At 38.1% G+C, this 26,379-nt stretch overlaps 2 protein-coding genes and 1 long non-coding RNA gene across 4 annotated transcripts; 2 read left to right on the forward strand and 1 right to left on the reverse strand.

The window, feature by feature from the left end:
- Nucleotides 1-2,031: 2,031 nt before the first annotated feature.
- Nucleotides 2,032-11,766, forward strand: LOC113050662 (gelsolin). The gene is made up of 17 exons (XM_026213871.1): nt 2,032-2,185; nt 3,798-3,983; nt 4,142-4,296; nt 4,867-5,028; nt 5,132-5,281; nt 7,405-7,494; nt 7,612-7,744; nt 7,868-7,956; nt 8,044-8,259; nt 8,900-9,033; nt 9,163-9,253; nt 9,740-9,910; nt 10,019-10,193; nt 10,299-10,414; nt 10,508-10,585; nt 11,120-11,180; nt 11,396-11,766. Exons 2-17 carry the CDS (start codon nt 3,803-3,805, stop codon nt 11,554-11,556), a joined length of 2,163 nt encoding a protein of 720 aa, XP_026069656.1. The 5' UTR covers nt 2,032-2,185; nt 3,798-3,802; the 3' UTR covers nt 11,557-11,766.
- An 888-nt stretch (nt 11,767-12,654) lies between these two features.
- LOC113051110 (retinol dehydrogenase 8-like) lies at nt 12,655-18,874 on the forward strand. The gene is made up of 6 exons (XM_026214722.1): nt 12,655-12,808; nt 13,341-13,502; nt 17,663-17,842; nt 18,045-18,138; nt 18,364-18,547; nt 18,635-18,874. The coding sequence occupies exons 1-6, from the start codon at nt 12,712-12,714 to the stop codon at nt 18,872-18,874; spliced, it is 957 nt and encodes a 318-aa protein (XP_026070507.1). The 5' UTR covers nt 12,655-12,711.
- Nucleotides 18,875-23,877: 5,003 nt separating this feature from the next.
- On the reverse strand, nt 23,878-25,299 carry LOC113051111 (uncharacterized). 2 transcript variants are annotated; one of them, XR_003276854.1, is made up of 5 exons: nt 25,269-25,299; nt 24,846-24,899; nt 24,582-24,699; nt 24,181-24,245; nt 23,878-23,947 (listed from the first exon to the last, which is right to left on the reverse strand). It is a non-coding gene; the product is annotated as an uncharacterized LOC113051111 (long non-coding RNA). The 2 variants fall into 2 exon arrangements; XR_003276853.1 differs by having other exon boundaries at nt 24,582-24,702.
- Nucleotides 25,300-26,379: the final 1,080 nt, after the last annotated feature.

Below are 26,379 nucleotides of genomic sequence, written 5' to 3' on the forward strand. Positions count from 1 at the left end.
ACCATGGATCCTCTGCAGTGACTGGGTGCCATCAGAATGAGTTGTTCTGGACTGTTTTCACTTGTAAATGGTGCTTGATCTGTGCACATTTCTCTTCTGATTCAGACAAGCCTGCTTTTTCACTGGAAAAAAAGTTAGATTATAAGAAGGTGACTCATGTTAGCCGAGAGCAACAGTTTGAAGTCAACAGTTTAAAGTCTTAATGATGGATTTGTTTATATTACAAACATGCAGCTATTTGCTTTAAAAAATCTTAATTGATGGCGTCATGTTGATTACTTTGGATTATTGTGATTATTTTTTAATATTTGTTGTTTGTTCAGTATGGCAACAATTGCAGAACTGTCCTGTGACAAATTACATTGACTAGTGAGAGTAAGAAAAGGTTAGAGAGTCAAGTGTTCCAAATGTGCCCATAGATTTATTCAAAAGTCTGTTTCATGCGTAACAGTGAGCACAAGTTAATGCAATGGAAAATGGCCATAGACAGTTGAGGAAACACCACTATCAGACTAAGTTTAGCTCTGAGAGCCTTTGACTCTGACTCACACTCTGACTCACTCACTCCATCTCACTGTTATTTTCTCATAACAGGCATTCGTGCTTTAAAGGCACAGGCATTGTTCTGAGCAAATCGTTGGGCAGATTTCCCTTTGAGAAATGCATATATGATTGCCCTGAGAACTGCCTGAGAAATCCTGCTTGGTAGCGTCATAAGCCAAAGGCATATTCAAACAAAGCAGTGCGCTCAGGGCATTACATGGTGGATCTGATGAGAATATTAAATAGAATGCTTGGACGCTCCTTATAGGCTGGTGTCTTATAGGCAAATCTAACAGTCTTTGTGTTGCCAAAGGTTTCTGCCTGCTGTTGTGAGGCAGGTTCTCAGGTCTGCAGGAGTAGTAGAGCTCAGAGAAAGCCTTGAGATTGTAATGACATTGGAAAGCCATGAGGGCTGGGTGGAGCAGTGTGGGGAAATGCAAGATTAGGGAAGGGCAGCACAAATAGTCAAGAGCGTAAAGAAGGCAATGAATGACACAGGGAAGACTGAATTGTTAGCTGAACTGTGAACCTAAAGTGCATGAAGCACAAACAAATAGACCTGACTAAAGCAATAATTACATGAAAGGTGTGGTCACACTTTCAACAAGGACAGAATGCCACCTCACTGGAAATGTGAGCTTCATGAGCTTAACCTTAAATGTGAGAACAATGCTTTACTAGAACGACCAACTGCAAAAATAATTTTGAATTATACTGTACAATGAATAAATAACATGTCAATAAATCAAAGGAAAATAGAAGTGGTGAACACCTTTCTATGTCCCTTGCATGCACTAAAATGTTTGTCATTTGTTATTTTTACACATTCTTTTGAGACATTTACCCTTCAGTACCTCAGATTCACATTATTACACTTCTTTAATTAAGAATAATGCATTTTACATGCAATTACATTTTTCTGTATGAACTATTTAAAGTGTGAAATGTTTTGTGCATACAGACTTGCATTTGTGTAGCCAGCTCTATCATGTATGAGGATGTTGAAATATGCTGAATATGAAATACTTTTAGGAAGCTGAGGTGTTCTGAAGTTGTGCATCTAACAGTTTTTCATAAGAGCATTTTGAAAGAATGAATGAATTATTATTGAATGATAATTATTTTGTATTTATTTTTAGTAGCCTATTTTCTCATGCTAAATTTACGTTTTAAATGATAAAAACAAGCTAATAAATAACTAAGTAGTTAAATAAATAACTCAAATATATGTATAAACGAAAAATACTAGTTTATAAATATGTGTATAATAAATACTCGTTTTTTTAATATATTGTTTTAGTATAGTAATCGTTTTTATAATGCATTTCATTATAGTAATATATGTTGCACTGTTCTAGCATGCTGGATTTGGTTTTGGGGGAGTGGAATGACTTTGTGCCATAAAGTTGCACAATGTGGGTTTTAGAGAGCAGCCTCAGGGGGAAGAGAAACAGAGAGAGTCATTGGCTGAGCACTCGCATCTGCCTCTTCCCTAAAAAAAAAAAAAAAAAAAAAAAAACGCAGGTCATTTAAAGTCGGTTCGCATCGATTGAAACTTTTGAAACTGAGTCTGGACTAAACCCGGAGCAGCTTCTCAAACCAGAGTCTTCATCGCCCTCTGTGCATTTCAGTGACCAGGAAGGTAGGAAAACTAAACTCCCTTCACTTTTAGTCTCCTGCTTCAATGCATCTCCTAAAGACAGCTGAGTGCTGGATAAAATGTTATTTTGTATCTGGGTTATCACTTTACATCTGTTATACTTTCTGGCATCTTTCTTTTGGTTTAGTTTTGCAGGGGATGTTGGTAGCGGATTTTAATTCTTTGTTTGCCTTTAATAGATTATCCATATCTCCGCTTTATCACGGAAAGTGAAGAACAGGAAATAACAGTTTTATTATAAATGTAGAGGTGGAGTCTAGCTGCAGACGACATTTATAGTAGTCTACTGCAAACTCTTATCTGTATTTACAAGCGTAGTTGGTACGAAATTATTCTTTTGTGATTTGCAGGCATTTGAGATCATGCAATTTAGAGCATAAAATCCCTTTCACTTTGAAATGATCCAAATCGCCAAAAAAAAAAAGGGGGGGGGGGGTGCATGTTATTTAGCTGATCATGCACGTTGATTGTGCATGCTATTTATATTAAATAAAAATTTAAAAAATGTCTTTTTTAATTGATTTGTTGCTTTAAAATTATGGCTTGAACTTTAAAATGTGGGCGTTTCCATTCAGACACGGACGTCAAGCCCTTACATGAATTGCCATGATAACCATACCTTGCTTCAACATATTTAGGCGTAACCTTTATTTTAACAGTTTCAGCCTCGTCTAAATCAATTCGAAATGGTTGAAAAGCTTATAGATGCAGGGCGTAGGGTACACAACTTAGATTTTGCATACAAAGTTAATTTAGAATTAAATAATAAATAATAAATAAGATGGATAGTTTATGGTAAATGGCACTGTCAGGTATTTCTTATAATAATATGAATCTGTAAATGGCAGATCTCATGCACATGCAAAGTGTTTTCTTTGCATAAAATGTTTTCCTGGTAAACTCAAAGGAACGGGGCACGCATCTCTGCCAACAGCTGTAGGCTTTATCATGCAGCATGACTCATCCATGTCTGGCTGGTCTGCACCCACCTTAGACTTCAACTGAGGAATTAATAACCTCACATCCATATCATCATATCTAACAGCTTAATCATCATATATATATATATATATATATATATATATATATATATATATATATATATATATATATATATATATATATATATATATATATATATATTATTTATTTTTTATTTTTTTCATATGTCTTGAAAATGCTGTTAAATGCTCACTGCTGAAGTGCAGGTACAGTAATGCAGGGAGCATATAAACAGTCTCATATTGTCCTCCGAGAAAAAAATGCATCTGATGCTTCCTGCATTATTATTAATGCAAATGTTTTACCGTTTGCATCCACAAATTTTCCTTATATTTAAATAAAATGTAATGCCACTGTGTTATAGTTTTTTTTTTTTTTTTTTTTTTTGTAGTAAATAAAAAAAACCTTAGACTTTGGTCTCTGTAATTTTAATGTTAGTAAATAATTAGAACATTTGCCATTCTAATATAAGATCCATTTTTATAAAATCCATTGTGCACGTTTTTATCATTCTCTCAGTAGTTTTCACCTTCAGACCATTACGTCTTCTAATAGTATGGAATTTTAGCCACAGTATTTTTGTATGTTCCAGGAATCATGGTTTCCCATAAGGAGTTCCAGGATGCAGGCAAGGTGGCTGGTCTGCAGATTTGGAGGATAGAGAACCTGGATCTGAAACCTGTCCCCAAACAGCTCCACGGAAACTTCTTCACTGGAGATGCCTATATTGTCCTTCACACCACTTCTGCTCCATCCTACAAGATCCACATGTGGTTGGGTGAGTGAAAATAACCACATTCACAATTCAGTTCCCTTTTAAAGATGTTGCACTGTTGATTTTTTTTTTCCTTGTCAGATATGTTGGCTAAAATAAGGCACACCCTGACCCTATTTATTTTGAATATTTGCATTACTCTCGGTCTATTTAAACTGCAGGTAATGAGTGCTCTCAGGATGAAGGTGGAGCTGCTGCAATCTTTTCTATGCAGCTGGATGATCATCTGGGTGGAGCACCAGTCCAGTACCGTGAGGTTCAGGGCAATGAATCTGTCACCTTCCTTGGCTACTTTAAGACTGGAATTAAGTACAAGGTAATAATGTTTACAGAGGACTGAATGAAAAATAATGTTGCTAAATCTGACAAAATCATAAAATTGTCTTTTGTGTCAAAAATATGTCTATTTGTCAACATCAGTGGTCGGCCTGGGAAGTAGTTATTATAGTCCATGATTACAAATATATATTTTTCCCTCAAGTAACAAATGTGTTTATGTAGAAGGGTGTCAATCAAAAAAAACAAAAAAAAAAAAAAAAAAAACACATTCAAATCAGTAGTGGAAACTTCCTGAATGATTTTCCCTTGCAAATTTTATAGTATGTTGTGGCAGGTTTAATGCATGTGTTGTCTGAGATGATTTTAATAATTTAAAAAGAAGAATTCATTCACCAGAACATATCACTGTGTATTGCTGTGATGAATATTTCTCTTTTTCACTCATGTGCAATTTTCCCTCTAAGATTAAATGCATTTAACTTTTTGGTATAATTTTATCTGCAATTAATTTGTGTGTATCATGAGAAAACTTTACTTATTTTAGTTGTAATTCAAGACATTTTGGTGTATTTTGTTCAATGGCAGATTTTCTTTTCCATTTACACAGCAAGGTGGTGTGGCATCTGGGTTCCAGCATGTAGTGACTAATGACATGAATGTGAAGCGTCTGCTTCACATTAAGGGACGACGTGCCATTCGTGCCACAGAGGTGAATATGTCTTGGGAGAGCTTCAATCACGGAGACTGCTTCATCATTGATCTCGGCAAGGTCAGAAACACATGGAGTGACGCAAGAAAAAAATCTCTTTACTTCTGTCCTTTTGAGAAATCCAAAATTCTCAACCTCACATATCATAATCTGAATTTCCTAGGATATCTACCAATGGTGTGGGAATGAGTGCAACCGTTTTGAGCGGTTGAAGGCCTCCGAGGTGGCTATTGGCATTCGTGACAATGAGAGAAATGGGCGCGCCAGTCTGCAAATGATTGAGGATGGTGCAGAGCCAGATGCTGTCCTCGCTGTAAGTCTTATCGTCTTCTACAAAACAACAACAAGAAAAAATTGTTGCAAGTTTAAACGTGCAGTGCAAAGAATAAGCATGTGTTTAGTCTTGTTGTTACAACAAGTGAAAATATAAGTAATTGGGTCCGTGGTGGCACACCTCAATAAGTTGTTCATTTAATAGAACAAATGAAAGACAGCAAAAGAGTGAGACCAGTAACAGCACTGATTCTCTTTATCAGTTGTTTTTGGCTTCTCAAGTTGTAAACCACCTGAGCTCCCTCAAAACAGTATATACAAGTATATTGTGAATATAAACTGGTAGAACATTAGACTATGGACACTGATTTTTTTTTCTAAATTTACATTCATGCATTTGGTAAATGCTTTTACTCAAAGAAACTTACTTAGCATTCAATTACCATATTTTTCGGACTATAAGTTGCACCTGAGTATAAGTCGCATCAATCCAAAAATACGTCATGATGAGGAAAAAAACATATATAAGTCACACTGGACTATAAGTTGCATTTATTTAGAACCAAGAACCAAGAGAAAACATTACAGTCTACAGCCACGAGAGGGCGCTCTATACTGCTCAGTGGTAGACTACAGGAGCAATGAGCAGTATAGAGCGCCTTCTCGCTGCTGGAGACGGTAATGTTTTCTCTTGGTTCATTTCTCTTGGTTCATGTCAAATTAATTTTTATGAACAAGTCACACCTGACTATTAGTCACAGGACCAGCCAAACTATGAAAAAAAGTGCAACTTATAGTTCAGAAAATACGGTAATGAGTTCATGCATTCCCTGGGAATCGAACCCATGACCTTGGCATGATTTGCACAGTGCTCTACTGTTCGAGCTACAGAAATGTAACTCAAGACATGTGATTGATCGTATTGTAAACAATTCATCCATGCACATTTCTTTTTTTTTTTGTCCTTGTAATTTTCATTTAAAATACCATAGCGCACGTGTTCACAACACTGCAGTGACGCTGCTGACGTATGATGCTGCTGACGTGTTATCTTTGTTATTGGGCGTGCCAGAAAACACGTCAGCAGCGTCATACGTCAACAGTCACAGTAGTCGCACTCACAACAGACCCGGAAGAGAAGACAATGTTGAATAAAGTCGTACTTTTTGTTCTTTTTGGACCAAAATGTATTTTCGATGCTTCAACAAATTCTAACTGACCCTCTGATGTCACATGGACTACTTTGAAGATGTTTTTCTTACCTTTCTGGACATGGACAGTATACCGTACACACACTTTCAATGGAGGGACTGAGAGCTCTCGGACTAAATCTATAATATCTTAAACTGTGTTCCAAAGAGAAACGGAGGTCTAACAGGTTTGGAACGACATGAGGGTGAGCCATTAATGACATAATTTTCATTTTTGGCTGAACTAACCCTTTAAGAATCAGAGACACTAGACAAAGTGAGAAAAAATGAATCAGTGAACATTCTTATAAAGACTCTTTTATCCCAGTGATTTAAAGTATATTCAAGTTCATGCATTCTCTGAACTCATGATCTTAGTATTGCTAGCACCATGCTCTTGTGTTTAATGCACAGAAACACTAGAAGAAAGATGGGTAACACTTTAGAATAAGGTTCCATTAGTTAATGTTAGTTAACTACTTTTGTTAACATGAACTAAGCAAGAACAATCCTTCTACAGCATTTCTAAGTCTTAGTTCATGTTAATTTCAACATTTACTAATGTATTATTTATATCAAAAGTTGTGCTTGTTAACATTAGTTAATGCACTGTGAATTACCATGAACTAACAATGAATAACTGTATTTTCATTAACTAACATTAACGAAGATGAATAAATACAGTAATCAATGTATTATTCATTGTTTGTTCATGTTAATTAATACATTAACTAACATTAACTAATGGAACCTTATTCTAAAGTGTTACCGAAAGATGGAATTCATTTGTCACAGTAAATATTATTAAATAGTAAATGTTAAATGCAACTAGAGTTGTAATCAGCAAAAAAAGAATCCCAACTTATCTGGTTTTGATTTTGACTTTTAGCTTGAGGTTCTGCATTTTTGTGTCCTGGGTTGACCGCTGCCATAGAGAAAACTGGTGGAAACTCTTACTGTGTTTTATTTTTAGGCTCTTGGGCCCAAGGTCGACATCCCATCAGGAAGTCCTGACGATGAGACAACTGATAGAAGCAATCAGAAAAAGGGCACACTCTACGTGGTACATTTATGTATTATGCACATATCTATGAGTTACCAGGAGCACTGCATCATGCTAATTGTGTGGCATTCATGGTGTTTTGTAAATGTATGCATCTGTGTGTTTTGTATGGGTTAGATATCTGATGCTGCAGGCTCTATGAAGACATCTGTAGTGTCCGAGAGTAGCCCTTTCAAACAAGCAATGCTCAATCCCGATGACTGCTACATCCTGGATAATGGAGTGGACAGCAAGATCTTTCTTTGGAAAGGTATGGTCAAAATATATTTTGGCGTCCTTGAATCACACACACACACACGTATATATAGAGAGAGAGAGTGAAGCATGGATGCGTTTGACTTTATCAACCATTTCATCTGTGTTAACAACTCAGGACCAAACGCAACCACTGAAGAACGTAAGGCATCCATGAAGGTAGCTGAGCAGTTTATCAAAGAAAAGAACTACCCCAAAAACACACAGGTATCAGACATAGAACTGGCAAGTTAATGAAAAGTAAGTCAAGTGAAAGCCAAATTCTAACTAGTCTATCTAATTTTTTGTGACCAGATCCAGGTTATGCCAGCCGGAGGTGAGACCACAATGTTCAAGCAGTTCTTCAGTAACTGGAAGGATAAGGATCAAACCACAGGTCCAGGCCAGGCCTACAGCATTGGCCGAATTGCCAAAGTACCACAGGTTCCCTTTGATGCCTCCAGTCTGCACGACAACAAAACAATGGCTGCCCAGCATGGTATGGTGGATGATGGATCTGGCAAGGTCCAGGTACTGTATAAATATTGAAGCTAATAACACCAAAAACCATAGAGTTGTTCAGTTTAGTCCTAAAAACCAGAAGAGAATTTGCGTTTTCAAGCCATGGGTTGCCTCAGGAATTGGTAATGGGTTTTTAGAATACCTTTTTGGATTTTGCTTGCATCCATTGTCAGTAGTGTAGCAATATATGAAGCGCACACATTTATGTCATATTCAAACTGAGCAGCTTTCTGTTGTTCAGTGGCGCAGATTCTAATGACCAACTTGAAGCCGTAATGGAATCTGTGAATGGAAGTCTTTCACACCCACACAAAATACCGTATTGCACAGAAGTTCTATTGAAATGACTCGGCTTGAAAATTCACAGAAAATTGCATACTGTATCTTTGGTTAAAATGACTTAACAAAGCTTTCAGGTAATTTCTATACAACATATACTATACACAGTCATATGTCAAACCTTCATTTTTGCTATGCACTAACTACTACTTTATTATGGTAACTATAAACTTATAAATGAAGCTCTATTCTAAAGACCCATTCAAACTGAATGAACAGCCATAATTGCTAACAATTCAATAATGAGGTTGATTTTATTGTTAACTACAATGGTGCACTTGAATGAAGTCCATTGCTCTGACTTTGGCAGATATGGCGCGTAGAGGCTGGGGATAGAGTTCCTGTGGACCCTTCCAGCTATGGGCAGTTCTATGGAGGAGACTGTTACCTGATTCTCTACACCTATCGCCAGGGAAGCAGAGAGCAACACATTATCTACACCTGGTAAGTCAAGGTAGCCACATGTTGACATGCTAGAACATGTGTTCATTAACCACCTGATCAGCCAATATTTACCCAATCAAGTCGATATCTAATGGCCTACTTACAGTAAATGTGACATTTTTATATCAGGCAAGGACTGAAGTGTACACAAGATGAGCTGGCTGCCTCAGCCTTTCTAACAGTCAAGCTGGATGATTCCATGGGAGGTTCCCCTGTCCAGGTATCACCAAACACAAGCCAAGTTTCACTCTGTCTATGCCGTTTATTATAATGAGCTTAACTAGTTTGGTCATGCTGCTCGTAAACTATACGTCTACATTTTAGGAGACGGGAGCAAGGGAATTCAAAAATAACTCCAAAATTGCCTGGTGCTTTTCAACACCTCTGTTTCTATTAGTATAAACAGTAATATTAAGAAAAATTATTACAATTTCTATTTTTGTTTCTTATTTGAATATATATATATATATATATATATATATATATATATATATATATATATATATATATATATATATATATATATATATAATGCAATGGCAGTACATTCTGCAATCAAAAACCGTGGCAAAATTGTAGTCATAAATATTTTTGGGATAAATTGTTTAACTGAATTTTAGAATGGAATTGTTTTTTTTTTTAATTTTATTGTAGGAAATAAAAAGATCTATTTGATTTTCGAATTCACTTGTATTTCACTCTGCAGGTTCGTGTCACTCAAGGCCAGGAGCCAGCTCATTTGATGAGTCTGTTCAAGGGGAAACCCATGGTCATCCACACGGGTGGGACTTCACGTAAAGGTGGTCAGAGTCAGGCTGGCAGTACGCGCCTCTTCCATATCCGCCAGAGCTCAACCCGTGCAACCCGCGCTGTGGAGGTCAGTGATGACGGCAGGCACATACATGAACACAATCAGCAATGACCATCAGGCAATAATCTTCCACTCTGGCTCTTTCTCTCTCTCGCTCTCTCTCATTTTACCCAGGTGGAACCCACTGCATCTAAACTGAACACTAATGATGTGTTTGTGCTGAAGAGTCCTGGCGGCCTGTTTCTGTGGAAAGGAGTGGCCGCTTCAGAAGAAGAAATGGCTGCTGCTAAACACACCAGCAGCTTCCTTGGAGGAAATGCAAAAGAAATTTCAGAGGGCAAAGAGCCGGGTGGGTGTTCAAACATTGCAATTTTTACATTTCAAAGGCATTCCATAACCAGTTTCCTGTTATTTCTAACTGATTGGTACTTATCTGTATCTTTGCATCGCTCAGCTGAGTTTTGGTCAGCTTTGGGTGGAAAGAAGGAATATCAAACCTCTAAAAGTCTGCAGAAGACTGTTAAACCTCCACGCCTCTTTGGATGCTCCAACAAGACTGGACGTCTAATCGTGAGTTAACATAAATGGAATTTGCAACTCATTTAAATATTTTTTTTTAAATGAATGCATACCATTTATTATTCCTCTCCTATCCCATTTCAGGCTGAGGAAGTGCCTGGAGATTTCACTCAGTCTGATTTGGCCACAGATGATGTCATGCTTCTGGATACCTGGGATCAGGTTAGCATTCAAAGGAATAATGACCTAAAGTCAACATGATTGATGTTTGCAACACACTTTACGTTCTTAATCTGATAACCTTCTGTGTGAAACAGGTGATATGATGAGAATAGATTTTTATATATAATCATTTGACTGGTTCTTAAAAACTGGATGTTAACATACCAGAATGAACCACAGAGGGAAGTTCATTTATAGACCTTAGTCAGGGTAGCGCATTTCACAAGAATGAAATGAAAGCAGAGCTGTGAAGGATATAAATACAGTAGGCTACGTTCAGTGGATTGTGCTGTTGTTAAGAACATACCAGTTCGTCACGTGCAAAAAAAAACTGCTTTCTGAAAAAAAAAAACCTGCCAATAGATAAAAATTACAGCTACAGTTTTGAAAAGTCGTGAAAATGATTTGATCGATGCCCATCCATCACAGCCTTGTTATATTTCCTGTCGAAAATTAAATTGAAATGTAACCTGACTTAGTTCTAATGTTGACCTTTAAATGTTTAATTCAGCTTCTTAAATCTTCTTTCTTTAGGTCTTTGTTTGGATTGGTAATGAGGCCAATGAGGTCGAGCGGAATGGAGCAGATAAAATAGGTAAGCTAAGATGCAGTAGCACTAGCCAACTTAAAAAAAATTACATTTATACTGTTATACAGTATTTATACAGTTAAAGTACCAAAAATCTAAATCAGAATGCAAAATCCCAACTAGAGCAGTCCATGTTCACCAGTAATGGAGAATTACAATTACGAATTTGTCATTGAATGTAATTGCTGATTATTAATGTGCATTTTTTTTTTTGCTGTTAGCCAAAGATTATGTGGATTCTGACCCCTCTGGTCGCCGTGGCACCCCGGTCATCACTGTAAAGCAAGGCTTTGAGCCCCCAACCTTCACTGGCTGGTTTCAGGCTTGGGACTCGAAGATGTGGGAAACAGACCCACTGGATCGGATCCGTGCTCGCTTCTAAAAGCACGCACATTCAGACACACAAAGCATTTTATACTATAGCTTCCAGAATATTCACCTCTTGTGATTCATGCATTGATGGTCTGAAAGGGATGCAGATGGGAACACAGGATGCAATAATGCTGCAATGTTTTTACTACTTTTAATGACTTTTTGCCTTATTATTCCTATGCCTTTACTTTGCCTTTTATACAATTCAACTCTTTTATATTTTCTTTTTATATGCTTCTTAATTCCAGTGATGTTTTCACCTACATGGTCTTTATGGTTTTTTTTTTTGTTATTTTTTTAAAGAAATGGAAATGGAAAATGTATTTTGTTTTTAAGCAAGACAACGTTTGTCTGTATTTGACAACTTTGTGCCAATGAATTTTTAAAGACAATTGAATAATTGTATTGAATAATGCCTCATAAATTAGCTAATTAAATTATCTGAAAATATATTGTAACTGCTAAAAAGATTGTAATGTCTCTACACTTCTTCTTTTTATTATTATATGATTCCCCATATATAAAAATAAAACTACAAAAATACTACTGAGTTATGTGTTTGCTTATGTGGGATGGTACAATTTTTTAAATACTATTATAATTCAGCAAGGATGCATTAAATAGATAAAAAAGTTGCAGTAAAGACTTTTACATCATTAATATATATATATATATATATATATATATATATATATACACTAGTTGGTGCTGTAAAAGCTGTTCTTTAACTTCCTGAGAGAAAAAAAAAAATTATGATCATGTTTAGACAAACTATCATTCTGGGATAATAATAGAAATGTTACTTAATCACCAAATCAGCACATCAGAATGATATTTCACAACATTACTGTATTTTTTAATGGCATAATAAACCTTGAATGATATGTATATGATGTTGTGTTTTATCAGATATTTCTTTCAGATCACAGTGGTTCTGTATAGACCTTGTGTCCCAGCAGTCTTAATGTTACATATTGCCCACCACATGTCTAGACTATAGCGACACGTGGATCATTCTGCTGAGTCTTTATGCTTTGGATTAGCAAGAGTTTTAGCTCATCTCTCAAGCTCTCCCTCATTCGGTCTCTTTATCTTCTTTCCAGTTCTCCTTAGCCTTCATTTGTCTCTTGTTCTCTGTCTCACCGTATCATCAGAGAAAGCAGCCATGAATCAGAAGGTTGTACTGATCACTGGTTGTTCTTCTGGCATTGGATTGGCACTTGCGGTTCGTCTCGCCAAAGATGAGAAGAAGAGGTTTATGGGTAAGGCCCATAAGTTATCTATAGTAGTATAATGGTGGGATAAACAAAGTACACCTACTGCTGTAAAATGCTAGCTTTTCATTGTACTGTCTGCATTTTTTTTTTTTCAAATGATTTTATTTTCTGTTTATCGACAAAATTTCAAAAACCTAGATAGATTCCTATTTTCCAATATTATTGAGACAATAAGTTATTTTGCTACCCCATGCTACAGTGCCCTGGGACAATTGTGACATGAATTAGTGTGCTAAATTAGATAGACATGGACACGTTTAACAAATGTTAATGTGCACATGGATGATGTAAAAAGGGAAATAGTCTTCAAATTCATTTTCAAATCTTTTTTTTTTCACATGGGTTTATTTTTTTTTGTATTCACCTAAATGAATTGATATTGCTTGTAGATTTTCTCAAAGTGAGTATCTCAGTAACTTTCATTAAATGACGACTATGTTCTCCATCTTTTAGCTGAAACCACTTATTAGCAGACTAGTTCAAATCAAAGTTCAGCTAAATGTTTTGGCTTTTTCAGTGTATGCGACCATGAGGAACCTGGCTAAAAGTGAAGCTCTGGTGGAGGCAGCAGGTCGTACATTAGGCAGGACCCTGGAGATCAGGCAGCTCGACGTGTGCGATGAGAATTCTATCAAAGCCTGTGTGGACAACCTGCCGATGCGCAGAGTTGACATTCTCAGTAAGGGTTTCCTAGATGAATTTCTTACATTAAAACACAAACGCAATGATTTCACTTTTGTGGCCATAATAATATCTCTTTTCCCTGCATACTATGTGCAGGTCGCCCTGATATACTTTAAAGTGGAGATGGACTTAATCTTAACACGCAGGGCTTTTTACACTGCCCTTAACCCCGGATTATCTTCATTCTAAACGAAGGTGACCAGATTTCTGAAATGAAAACCAAGGACATTTCCTACTTCAGTGAAACGTTTTTTTAATTGTTGTGGTTTCCATATATTAATATCATAATTAGAAATTACAAAAAAAGTTGATCACAAATAAATAATAATAATAATAAAAACTTTTTTATTTACAATGATGTTTGAGGATCAAACTTACTTTAGTTTATTAATAGGCCTACAATTCACCAAAAGTAAATAAATAAATAATTCACACTATGAAAAGTAAATTGTAACTATACTGCAATAGCACACAGATCAAAATAAAGAAATTACAACTTTTCAAATGATTTTTTTCCAATTTATGTTTATGCTTTTAGAAATGGATCTTTAGCTACCATCACTAATCAAGATTATTATTTTGCATTTCAGGCTCATTTTGACCGCAAAGTATCTGCTTTCTGAAAATGTAATTGTATATTTTATTTACATTATTTATATTGGAGTTGTGGCAGTGGAAGTTTCAGGACTTTTCTTATCATGCTTTGTTTTAACGTGCACACAAACAGTATTAGTCTACTTTATTTTAACATGTATAGTTAGTATGTGACTTTATTGTTTCACACTGTTCATAATTTACCAGGGGTTAATAATAAATCCTGGGTATTGAACCCTAGGGGAAGTAGCCTATGAGCAGTATGAAACAGAAAGCAAGATAGCCCAGGATTCTATTTACCCGGGGTTTTAGAATGACACGAGGTAGTGTGAAATGCCCTAATATTGTCATGATCCTGCCCTCGTGTCCTTGATTTTTCCTAGTCTTGAGGCAGGATCATGACAGACCCTTGTTTTGTGTACAAGCGCATGGCCTTGTCTTTGGGCCATGTGCTTGTGTTGTCTCGTTCCCTTGCCCCGCCCCCCTTGTTAACCTAGTCGTGTCTTGATTGTCCTATCTGTAACACCTGTCGCGTCTTGATTAGTACCCCTATTTAGATCTCCTAGTGTGCTCTGTCTTGCGTCGGTTCATTGTACCTGTGATTGTTCCACTCTGTGATTGTTCCTTAAGAAGTGTTTGTATTACCGTGAGTGTTTGTTTATATTTAGTATTTAGAGTCCTTGTTTATCTTGTCAGTCCAGTCCTGTTTTAGTTATTTAGTCTTTACCTTGCTCCGTGTTTTCCCCCTCGTGGGTTTTTGTTTCCCCTTTTTGTAATAAACCCTTTGTTTGAGAATCCCTGTCTGCACCTGAGTTCCTCCCTTGCCAAAACCGTGACAGAATGAACCGACCACCAAGGAACTCAGCAGACAGGAGGCAATGCTGGATGGCATCAGCCAGCCAGCGAGATTGTTTTGAGGGCTCTCGCCTTGTGGTGTTCCGGGGGACCAGGGGAGGTCGTTCCGGAGTGAGCGGGCGAGAGGAGGAGCCCCAGAGGTCCCCACCTACCCAGCTGCCGGCGATCCCGGAGGGTTGTGTCCTGGCCGTGGCAACCCTGGGGGGTCAGGCAAGCCCCTCCCAGAGTCCTGAGGTGCCCTCCTCAGCCAGCAGTCTCCCCATGAAACGAGGGAGACGGTTTTCATGGGAGTCGGCTTCAGAGTCTTCGGCGTCCGAGTCTGCCCTGTCCGAGACCAAACTCCCCCAACCCGCCTCTGACCCAGCTGTAGCCTCTGCACCGCGCCCGAGGAGGAAGAGGAAGAAGAAGGGGCCTGCCGGTCCTGTGACCCTGTCTCCTCCCGAGCCAGCAGCGGTGAGCGTGCCTGAGCCAGCAGCGGTGAGCGCTGGCGTGCCCGTGCCAGCAGCGGTGAGCGCTGGCGTGCCCGTGCCAGCAGCGGTGAGCGCTGGCGTGCCCGTGCCAGCAGCGGTGAGCGCTGGCGTGCCCGTGCCAGCAGCGGTGAGCGCTGGCGTGCCCGTGCCAGCAGCGGTGAGCGCTGGCGTGCCCGTGCCAGCAGCGGTGAGCGCTGGCGTGCCCGTGCCAGCAGCGGTGAGCGCTGGCGTGCCCGTGCCAGCAGTGGTGAGCGCTGGCGTGCCCGTGCCAGCAGCGGAGAGCGCTGGCGTGCCCGTGCCAGCAGCGGAGAGCGCTGGCGTGCCCGAGCCAGCAGCGGTGGGCGTGCCCGAGCCAGCAGCGGTGGGCGTGCCCGAGCCAGCAGCGGTGAGCGTGCCCGAGCCAGCAGCGGTGAGCGTGCCCGAGCCAGCAACAGTGAGCGTGCCCGAGCCGGCAAAGAAGAGAGCAGCAGTCGTGAGAGCGGAGGAGAGAGCCGCGGCCGACTCTGCAGCAAAGACTCTTGTACAGTCGGTCTCATCCCATAAGGAGCTGCCTATTATCCTAGCTGCTAAAGCTTTTTCTGATTATTTGTCCCGTCTTGTCCAAATTTTAGAAGTCCCCGTCAGTCCTGTTTTGTCCCCTGACCCTGTCCCCAGAAGTCCTAAGTGTCCAGCCGTTGTCTCCCCGTGTCCCGTTGATGTGGCCCCGTGTCCCGTTGATGTGGCCCCGTGTCCCGTTGATGTGGCCCCGTGTCCAGTAGATGTTGCCCCGTGTCCAGTAGATGTTGTTCCCCCGTGTCCAGCTGTCGTCTCCCCGCGTCCTGTAAGTCTTGCCCCGCGTCCCGTAAGTGTTGCCCCGCGTCCCTTGTCTGCTCCTGTCATGTCCCCTGTCAGTTGTCCTGAGACCCCTCCCCGCCCCTCACCACCCAGACCTGCCCGTACCCCCCGTCGTCAGCCTTCGTCCTGTCCTCCTAAGATTCCTAGCCCACCCCCCCGCCCTGGTCTGTCCCCCATGAACTTTGTGGTCCCGCCCCCTCCCCTTCCCTGTTTGTTTTTTTTGTTATGTCACCCTAACCCTGCCATTGTGTTTTCATGTTTGCCTTTGTTATTATTAGTCATGTCTTGTTGGTTTGTGTCTGTGTCCCAGTCTGTCATGTCAGTCATGTCCCGTGTTTGATGTTCCCTTGAGGAGCGTCTGGAAGCCGCTCCTTAAGGGAGGGGTTCTGTCATGATCCTGCCCTCGTGTCCTTGATTTTTCCTCGTCTTGAGGCAGGATCATGACAGACCCTTGTTTTGTGTACAAGCGCATGGCCTTGTCTTTGGGCCATGTGCTTGTGTTGTCTCGTTCCCTTGCCCCGCCCCCCTTGTTAACCTAGTCGTGTCTTGATTGTCCTATCTGTAACACCTGTCGCGTCTTGATTAGTACCCCTATTTAGATCTCCTAGTGTGCTCTGTCTTGCGTCGGTTCATTGTACCTGTGATTGTTCCACTCTGTGATTGTTCCTTAAGAAGTGTTTGTATTACCGTGAGTGTTTGTTTATATTTAGTATTTAGAGTCCTTGTTTATCTTGTCAGTCCAGTCCTGTTTTAGTTATTTAGTCTTTACCTTGCTCCGTGTTTTCCCCCTCGTGGGTTTTTGTTTCCCCTTTTTGTAATAAACCCTTTGTTTGAGAATCCCTGTCTGCACCTGAGTTCCTCCCTTGCCAAAACCGTGACAAATATGTTGTAATATGCTGTGTAAACAGAAGTCCTGCTTTTCATTAAAAAAAACAAAAAAAACAGCATGACTTCTTTGTGGCATGGATATAACAAGAACCTGGGGAAATCAGAGATTCTGGTCTATGCAGACTTTATATAGTTGCTGCACATTCAGTTCCCTAGTCTATCCACTTAGACTACAACATTTAGATTCAACATTTTCATCCAGCATTGCTCTACTGCATAGCAATCTAACACAACGTAATTCAATTCCTTCCTGTTAGCTTTAATCTGCCTGGCCATTCACCTCTGATTTCTCAGAAAGTATCATTACCCACACAATTGCTTCTTACCGGATGTGTTGTGATCTGTGAAGGAAAATCCCAGCAGTTTATGAGATACGATCAAAAAATACACAATGCTTTTAAAGTTGCAGATAAGAAAAAAAAAAATAATACAATATTAAAAACTTTTCATGATTTGCTTAGTTTATCCAAGAATCAGCATTCTTTAAACTACTCTTTGGTTCTCTGTATTTCAGTTAGTAATGCTGGAATGGGAATGATTGGCCCCATTGAGTGTCAAAGCATTGATGAGATGAAAACTGTCATGGACACTAACTTCTTCGGGCTTGTGCGACTCTTGAAGGAGATTCTGCCTGGTATGAAGATGAGGAAAAGTGGCCACATAGTGGTAATCAGCAGTGTGATGGGGATTCAGGGTGAGTTGTTTAAAACGGACAACAACCAGCTTTCATTAATGCCCGATTCTCTTAAGCTGATATTTGCATTTGAGCTCATTATACCAGTGGGTGAGAGGTCCAACTTAGATACTTATAGGATTAACAACCATGACTAAACGAGCTCTGAGAGGATTCAAACAGGGCTTACCATCTCTAATCACTGTTGTGTTCATGTACACAGGTATTTTGTTTAATGACATTTATGCTGCTTCCAAGTTTGCTGTTGAAGGGTTCTGTGAAAGTCTGGCAGTTCAAGCTCTGAGATTTAATCTGAAGTAAGTGATCGCACTTATACATAGGGGTCCAAGCATTTAATTGTCCCAAATACCCCACTACCCTTGTCTTTCCTATGGTAGTTTTTATGACTAAAACTACTCAAAGTTTACAAGTTTAAAAGAGCTCAGTTTGCTTGTTCATGATAATATATTGCAGCATTTTGAAATCATTGACACTCACATTTAAGTTGTAATTGTATGCATATTGTCTTTGCGTCGGTGCAGTATCAGCCTCATTGAACCAGGACCCGTCATCACAGAGTTTGAGAGTAAGGTGTATGAAGAAGGTGCGAAGATAGACCTCTCCAAAGCTGATAAAGTGACAGCAGATATGTTTACCAACATCTACTTGAAGAATTACAACCAGATATTCCAGAGTCTTGGACAAACTCCAGAGGATGTTGCAGAGGTACAACCCAGGTGCATGAGAAATGTTGTTGTTTTATTTTTTCCTCCGAATGGCTAACAGTCCATATGTTGTTTCTTTTATAACCAGCACACATTCAAAATGATCACCATGGAGAACCCACCATTTCGGCATCAGACTAACAGTCTGTACACCCCCATGACCACCCTAAAATATGCAGATCCAAATGGCGACCTTCCCATTGAAACCTTCTATAAAATGGTGTTTGAACATGACAAGGTGTTCAATGCAAGTCTCAATTTCCTTAAGCTTCTGCGCTGGAGAAGCCGTAAGAGCTTTACTCTGGGCAAAGAAAAGAATGCCTCTTAAAGAATGTTCTGCTGGAGATCTGGGGCTATTCCAGAAAACAGGTTAAGCAGTTTAACTGGGTTAATTTACCCAAAGTAAATGGACAACCTTACCTTTCGGTTCAGGGTATGTAAATAGCCATACAACAACTTATAGTACTTTAAAATAATATATATATATATATATATATAGAATACTTTAAAATATTATATTTTATTATATTTAATATACCTATAACATAATTTATAAATTAAAAATACAACTGACAAACACGTGAGATACATCACACCATATCACTAAATGGAAATGTAGAAGTAATATGGCTAAATAAAAAAAAAATAATTATGAAGAAATTACATGTACATGGCAGGAACGTCTAGTCTTTCTCCTTGAGGGATTTTTTTCTTGCAGAATTTAGTGCCATCACATCTCTTTCTGGAAATTTCTGGTGATCCTAGGGACCTTTATTAGCTGGTGTGTTTAATAGGTGCTGAAGCTAAACCAGGGCCACTTTAAAGTAAACATCCAAGGTTAACAAAAAAGAAGTGTAGCTCTCTATTACACTGGGGTAGAAACAAAGTTTTTCTTAAAGGATGTCAATGGAGGCTTTCACATGCTGAATAAACTGACTTTGTGAGGAAACCACTTATTGCTTAATGATTCAACATAATATAGGGATCTCCAGCAGTGCTCTTGTTACTGTCCTAAGGTGCATTTCTCAAAAGCAACTATGGTCACAGGGTTCAAGGGAACTGGAAATATCAAGTAATCCTGAACACCTTGATTTGCCCAGGTGTGTTTGAGCTGAACTCTGCAGGATGGTAGCTCTCTAGGAGCAGGGCTGGAGACCCCTATGATAATGTGATCCAAGACGACTGATGCTTTCGCCAATGGTAGAGATGCGAAGGTTACTATCTCCTCAAAATTTAAAGGAATATCTCTGGCTAAACTCTGCTGGATGGTAGCCCTTTAGGGGCAGGATGGGACACCCCTGGCCATAATACAGCTGTAATATCTTTGCAACACATATTATAATTTATTTTATTTACCATCAATTCTGCATTACTGAAGTACACTGTAAAAACTAAAGGTTCCTGGAGGCACCTTTTGGGGTTCTTCACTTCACCACACCGGCGGAACCGTCTGAAGAGCCTCTAGGCACCGCTCTAAATGGTGGTGGTTCTCTGAGGAACTTTCAATGGTTCCTGGAGGAACCCTTTTATTATGATGGCCAGGAACCACCTGGGGTGCTTCAAGGCACCATTTCAGTTCTTTAATGCCCCCCCCCCCTGGTTTATTTGTCCTGCTATTGACCTTTTTAATGATTAAAAATAAAACAAATGCGTATAAAACAGTTTATTGATAAACAACAACAATAACCATAATCACAATACTGCACATCACAGTCCCATTCATGGCAACATCAGTGTTAATACTGCTATAAACAACAACAAAAAAAGCATTTACACCTTGGTTAAAATTAGAAACAAATAAATGTGACTCAATGATCTTAGAACTTTAAAAAAAACATTTTATGTACCTAAAACAATGATTTAAATTTTAGAAACAATGCAATTAATAGTAACATATCCTTTCCTGTTCTAAATAGTGGTGACTGATTGGGAGAATTCACACAGGACATTTCAAGAAATTGATAAGCCTCAAGATAGCCGTATTTAGCTTAATAAACCACACTGTTAAAAATCGCTGTAAAAAAACGGCCAAATTTCGACAGTAAAATACTGTTTTTCATTAAAACAGTGCATTCTGGGTAATATTCATCGTTTTCGAGAAGTAGCCTGCTGCTATATATCGTAAATTAACAACGTTCAAAGTCGATACTCAGCGGCTGTGTTTCAAATCACACCCTACACCCTCATTCACTATTCCCTACATGAGTTTACTAATATAGTCCACCTAACAGAGAGAATGAACACTAATGAGTGAATTCAGACAATGATCAACAGCTGCTGTTAATGAGTAGAATCACTGAAGAAAAAAAAACATAACAAGACAAACACATGAAATACAACTGACTTCAGCCACAGCCTTAGATGAAATCAACTGAAGATTTAAACGATCAACAAACAGCTTCACCAACTTCACACATTACTAACCAGACTGACTTTATTTCTGTCAGATCAGAGAACAGAGATCAAAAGATCTTATTGAGAATTAAAGAGATTTAGATGATAATGTTACTGTTTCGTTTAGCGTCACCATTGTGGAGATCAGTGTTTGCTTTAGTTGGGCTCCTGACCATTGACTTTTACACTTTACATTTTGTTTTATTGCTGTATTTGTATCTTTATGGTACATCTGTTACAGCAGTATTAATTTTGATAGTCAAGTGATTATGGTTGTTTCTAACAGGCATTATCTACTAGACTGACTTAAAGTGTTGCTATAATAATCAAATATTAATTTGGTGTTGAAATATTTGAGTGAATGACACTTCAATTTAGTAAGATTGAAAAGTAGTGTGATAACCAGTATTTATGGATTTAACGACTAGTTTTAGTTAAAAAGTATTTCGGGCAGCAGTCCCCACAACACTCAAAGAGAGAAATCAACAATCAGCATATGAATCTCAACAATGGTGACAATCAAAAGGTTCATGATGCAATGCATGCTGGGTACCAGCACAGGATAAAACTCATCCATGATTCCCAGCATGCATTGCGGCATGAATAAATTATGCCCCTGAATTGTTCACTTATTTTCTTGAATTCTTATGTGCTTATAATTTTGCATTTGTTTTAAGTTTTAGTAGCATGTGTTGTGATGTTCAGAACTGATCTGTTCATTTATTTTGTGGATTGTCACCATTGTTGTGATTCATACGCTAATTCTTGATATTTCTGTCTAAATTTCAGCAAAGGTTTTTTTTTTATTTATTATGAGTGACATTTTCTTAACAGTCTTTCATAACTTATGGCTCAGCAGTGTTCCTTCTCATGCTGTAGTATCAATATTCAATAAGAGAAGAGATACGGGATTAGATCAGAAATAATAGTATTTGTTCTTGTCAATCTATAAACAACAATATCAGATTTTTTTTTCTTCTGTGTACTTTTGTTTTGCTATAACAGGTTCCAAAGGCGCATTGTTACAGCATGAAAAAAAAAACCTTAGTTGTTGAAAAGTCACATTCAAGAGCCCAACTAAAGTAAACACTGATCTCCATCATGGTAGTGAAAAAAACACCTAAACCTATTTAACTCTCCATAAGTTCTTCTGTAGACATCTGACAGAAATAAAGTCAGTCTGGTTAGTAATGTGAATCTGGTGAAGCTGTTTTAGTAGTTGTTTAATCAGATCTTGAGAGATTTGATATATTCTTTTATTCAGTTGATTTCATCTAAGGCTGTGGCTGAAGTCATTTGTAGTTCTTGTGTTTCTCTTTCCTTCAGTGATTCTGCAGGTGTTTATCACTAATGCTCAATCATCAATTAATCACCGAATTATCTCATTAACTTCACTGATTCGGTGTTACTCTAACACTCTGTAGTGTGCACACATTATAAGTGTTCATTTAAAACTGAGGATTTTCTTGTGGGGTTTAAAGGGTTAAAGATTTAAGATGAAGAAAAAACAGAATGAAACCTAATTTAACAGTAATAAACTGTAATTAATTTACAGGAAACAAACTGTAGAAAAACAGTTATTTACTGGCACCCCTGCTGCCAGTAAATAACTGTTTTTCTACTGTTTCTTGCCGTAAATTAATGGTTGCCAGCAAAAAAAAGTGTTTTTCTACAGTTTTTTGCCGTCAAGTCAAGGAAAAACAGTAATATACTGTAAAATGTAAACGTCAGATTTACCAAATGAAAAATAAGTTAATTTAACTAAAATATTTGTGAACATCCATAGAAAAAAAATTAGGCAAAGTCATACACTGATAATGAGAGTAAATACTGAACTTGACTGTATTAATGTGTGTTTGCACAAGAGAGATAGTTTAGTTTAATGTAGTTTTGTTGTTCACCATTGTGCTGTAGAGTAGAGCCGATGCTTCAGTCAATGATGAGCCACAAGTTCTGATTTTCTGCTGCTTTATATAAAGGCAGTAAATGTGGAGTCGCTGATACAGTGGTGATCTCTGTGTTAAGTACTTCAGCACATACATGTGTAATACAGCTGACAATGAGCTGCAGTGATTTGAGTAAAAGTCATGTATTTAGTTACTTTATTACTGCACATTAAGTGTAAGAAATATTCCTTCTCAGTGGACTCAAATGAAATAAGTTCATAGTACTAACATCGTAGGAATGCTAGTTTAAAAACTCGAACTGTTTGAAGCAGTGGGAGTGGAGTTAATTTCCATGGTAGAATTTACGGTAAAATACTGTTAAAAAATAAGAGTGGTAAATTAATGGTTAAGAGCTGTAAATTAACAGTACTTTACTGGCGCCCCTGCTGCCAGAAAATTACTGTTATTTAACGGCAAAATTTTTTACAGTGCAGTTTCTCAGCAGCATAAGTTGTTATAGTTGGGTTAACTTCGAGAGCAGTGAATGGGAGAGTATCATAAATATATTTTACTCAAATAGCAAAATGAAAAACTCTACAATAGCATTTTCACAACTTTCAATCAAAGGAAAAAATCTGACAGCGACTGATAACAGCAGTCAGAAGAGAGAACAATGTCAAATTTAGCATTCCTCTCAAAGACTCTGGATTAGAAACACCCTTGCATTAGCATTAACTATTTTTTTCTGTAATTTGATATGAATGTGTTATAATACAAAGTATAGTGTTATAAATGCACATAATTAAAAAAAAATATATCAAAATATACAAACATTGTGAGGATTTACGGTGAAAACACAGCTGAAACACATCATCAGTCTTGTGAAAATGGTCCATGATCTCCTCCTGAATGATCAACAGATACAGCAGAAAAACAGTGTGCTTTAGGGTATTTTTAATTGCTTTTCTATATAATGTTGAACAGAACACAGTTACTCATAGTAAGGTGAACTCATGTCGGCAGGTTCATCAGCAAGAAGCTCCTCACCATCAGTCTGCAGTGCTGCTCTCACCAAACGGGTCTCCTGTTATTACCACAGCTGTTCTAAGATTATGTGTAGGCTGTTCATTGAAAAAAAGAGTGATTTACATAAAATTAAATAATAAAATATTTACATTTATTCATTTAGCACAGGTATTTTTTTATTATCTTAAAAATGAGGAACACCACAGGAATTATTTATGTCATATTATTGCATTGAATAATGGTTGTAGACTAATTAAGTACACATTGTGTCTATAATGTGTGTGTCTACACTACATATGTCTACACACATGGACAAACTCATACTTACCTCATCATATACAGTCCAGGACAGCAGGATCATCATGTAACAGGAAGGGCAATGGTATAATTTCTCTAAAATAAAAAAGAACTGTTAATAACCTATAAATGGGGTTAAGTGAGGTTAACTAAAGTTCGGGAGCAGGGCCACGCCTCAAACAATCACCTGACCTCATTGTCTGGCCTAAATATACGCTAGAGACGGTACCCCCACCCTGAGTCTCCCTGAGCCATCAATTCAAGATTCCCTGATCAACCTGACCATCATCCCATTCCCTCGACCCCTTCATCCTCTTTCTACTCTTCCCCAGTTGCATAGTTGGTTTGTGGCGTGGTCCTAGCTAGTGAAATAATTGAATGTTTTAGAAGGGTTTCTGGTGTGTGTCTGCAACCGTTCACTTATTTACACACCTGCAAAATATGGGGTACGTCCAGAGAGGTCTGTTTATTGTCAGTCAGCATCAGACATCAGCAGCTGTCTGTCCACTGCCTCACAGGTGTCCACTACAGAGCCACATTTCTTCATTAACTGCTGAATAAAAAATAACATATGGGTAGTTTTTTTATTGTTTAATTCAGTTCAGTGTAACAGTGTATCATATATAATTTTGGATTAGGCCAAGCTGAAACACTATTTCAGTTATTTCAATGTCAAATAAATAATGAAATACTTACATGGTGCTGCTCTGTGAAGCTTTTGAGACTTTCAGAGAAGTCATACTGGATTTTCTGAGGAGAGAAAATTATCAAAACCAGTTTAAGTACGTTATGTGCAAATGTAACGTGCGTTAACATGGATGTGTAACTATTTAACAAACGTAAACGAAAGAGTTAATATAATCAATAAACACGTAAACACGTAAACAATGAATAAACACGTAAACATCATGCGTACACCAAACTAATAATTATTGTTTGTGAACTTGTGTTTGTGGTCCCCATTTCGTCCCACAAAGTGCATTAGACTCGTAAGCATCGCGGCTATTAAATTAATGGTTAAAACAAACATACAAAAAAAAACATACAGTCTAATGTGTCAGTGTAGGAATTAGTATACAAATAATAAACCTGTGTATTTATTTCGGAGTCTTTACTCACCTTGCGCAGCGGTTGTTTCTTACTCTCTTTGTCTTTGATGAATGGAGCCGTTACTTTACTTCTTTGTATTTGAAATCGCTCTTCCACGCACGCGCGCGTGAGCAAACAGTAGGAGCGCGAGGACGCGTCCAAACCTCATGCATTTTCTTCTTGACAACAGCTGAAAAGTTATTTCTGAATAATTTAAACTTATTTTATTAGGCAAATAAAATAAAAAACTCTAAATATTACTATTGTACCGATTGTTATAATAAGAATTTTTTTTTATATTAAAATAGCTAATGCGTAATGAGTCATATTTAGTTCAATCATATTTTTTATGTTTGCTTTAAAGTTTCAAGGTAAACTATCCACCTTCAAATGATTTAACATCTAACCTATTTCAATAAAACTATTTTATTTATTTATTTATTTATGTTTTGACAGAACAAGTGTGAAGATTTTTACATTTAGTTTATTTTTTCACATGGAAAGTGCCACAAAAGTCATTGTTCCATCACATTCCTCAAAAGTAATTATTATTAATAATAATAATCAGTCAAATTTCATTTTTGTCACATGAATCTCTTGGTTCTTCCAGATGCTGGCTTTTACAAGTGAGATCTTCCAGGAACCACTTTAATGTTAACAGAGCTTACAGTAACCCTTTTTTAAAATGTGAGTTCCTCCAGGAACCTTCAGAGCACTTTGAGGTCTCAGTGTAATGAAAGGGTGACTCCAGAACCTCAGAACTGGGAACAAAGTGCTTCGAGGATCCCATGAGTTCCTGCACGAACTGCAAAGACTCTAATGGTTCCTCCAGGAACCATATTATGAGAAAAAGAGCTTTGAGGCACTTAAAATACATTTTAAGGTTCCTGGAGTACTCAAAAGGATACCTGAGGCACCTTTAGTTTTTACAGTGTACAGCAGCCTCCTGAGAAAGAGGAAAGAGAAAAACAGTCAGTAGGTAGCAATGTGAACTGCTTCTTAGCATCTGTTTTCATGGTGTTTCTTTCTTTGATTCGACGCACTCTTGAGAATGTATTTGTGTTCACTGTTAAGTCTGAGTTTTAAAACACCAGCCATCAAACACTTGATGACTTGTAAATGGTTATACAGAAAAACTGGG

Source organism: Carassius auratus, chromosome 31, assembly GCF_003368295.1.
Source record: "Carassius auratus strain Wakin chromosome 31, ASM336829v1, whole genome shotgun sequence".
Lineage (NCBI taxonomy): Eukaryota > Metazoa > Chordata > Actinopteri > Cypriniformes > Cyprinidae > Carassius > Carassius auratus.

What these genes read in the sequence shown, in the direction of transcription:
- LOC113050662 (XM_026213871.1), top strand. Translation starts at nt 3,803, where the DNA reads ATGGTTTCCCATAAGGAGTTCCAGGATGCAGGCAAGGTGGCTGGTCTG. An exon ending in CAAGATCCACATGTGGTTGG is followed by an intron (nt 3,984 to 4,141) that starts GTGAGTGAAAAT and finishes TTTAAACTGCAG; the next exon opens with GTAATGAGTGCTCTCAGGAT. An exon ending in CAAGATCTTTCTTTGGAAAG is followed by an intron (nt 7,745 to 7,867) that starts GTATGGTCAAAA and finishes TTAACAACTCAG; the next exon opens with GACCAAACGCAACCACTGAA.
- LOC113051110 (XM_026214722.1), top strand. Translation starts at nt 12,712, where the DNA reads ATGAATCAGAAGGTTGTACTGATCACTGGTTGTTCTTCTGGCATTGGA. An exon ending in CAGTGTGATGGGGATTCAGG is followed by an intron (nt 17,843 to 18,044) that starts GTGAGTTGTTTA and finishes TCATGTACACAG; the next exon opens with GTATTTTGTTTAATGACATT. An exon ending in CTCCAGAGGATGTTGCAGAG is followed by an intron (nt 18,548 to 18,634) that starts GTACAACCCAGG and finishes TTTTATAACCAG; the next exon opens with CACACATTCAAAATGATCAC.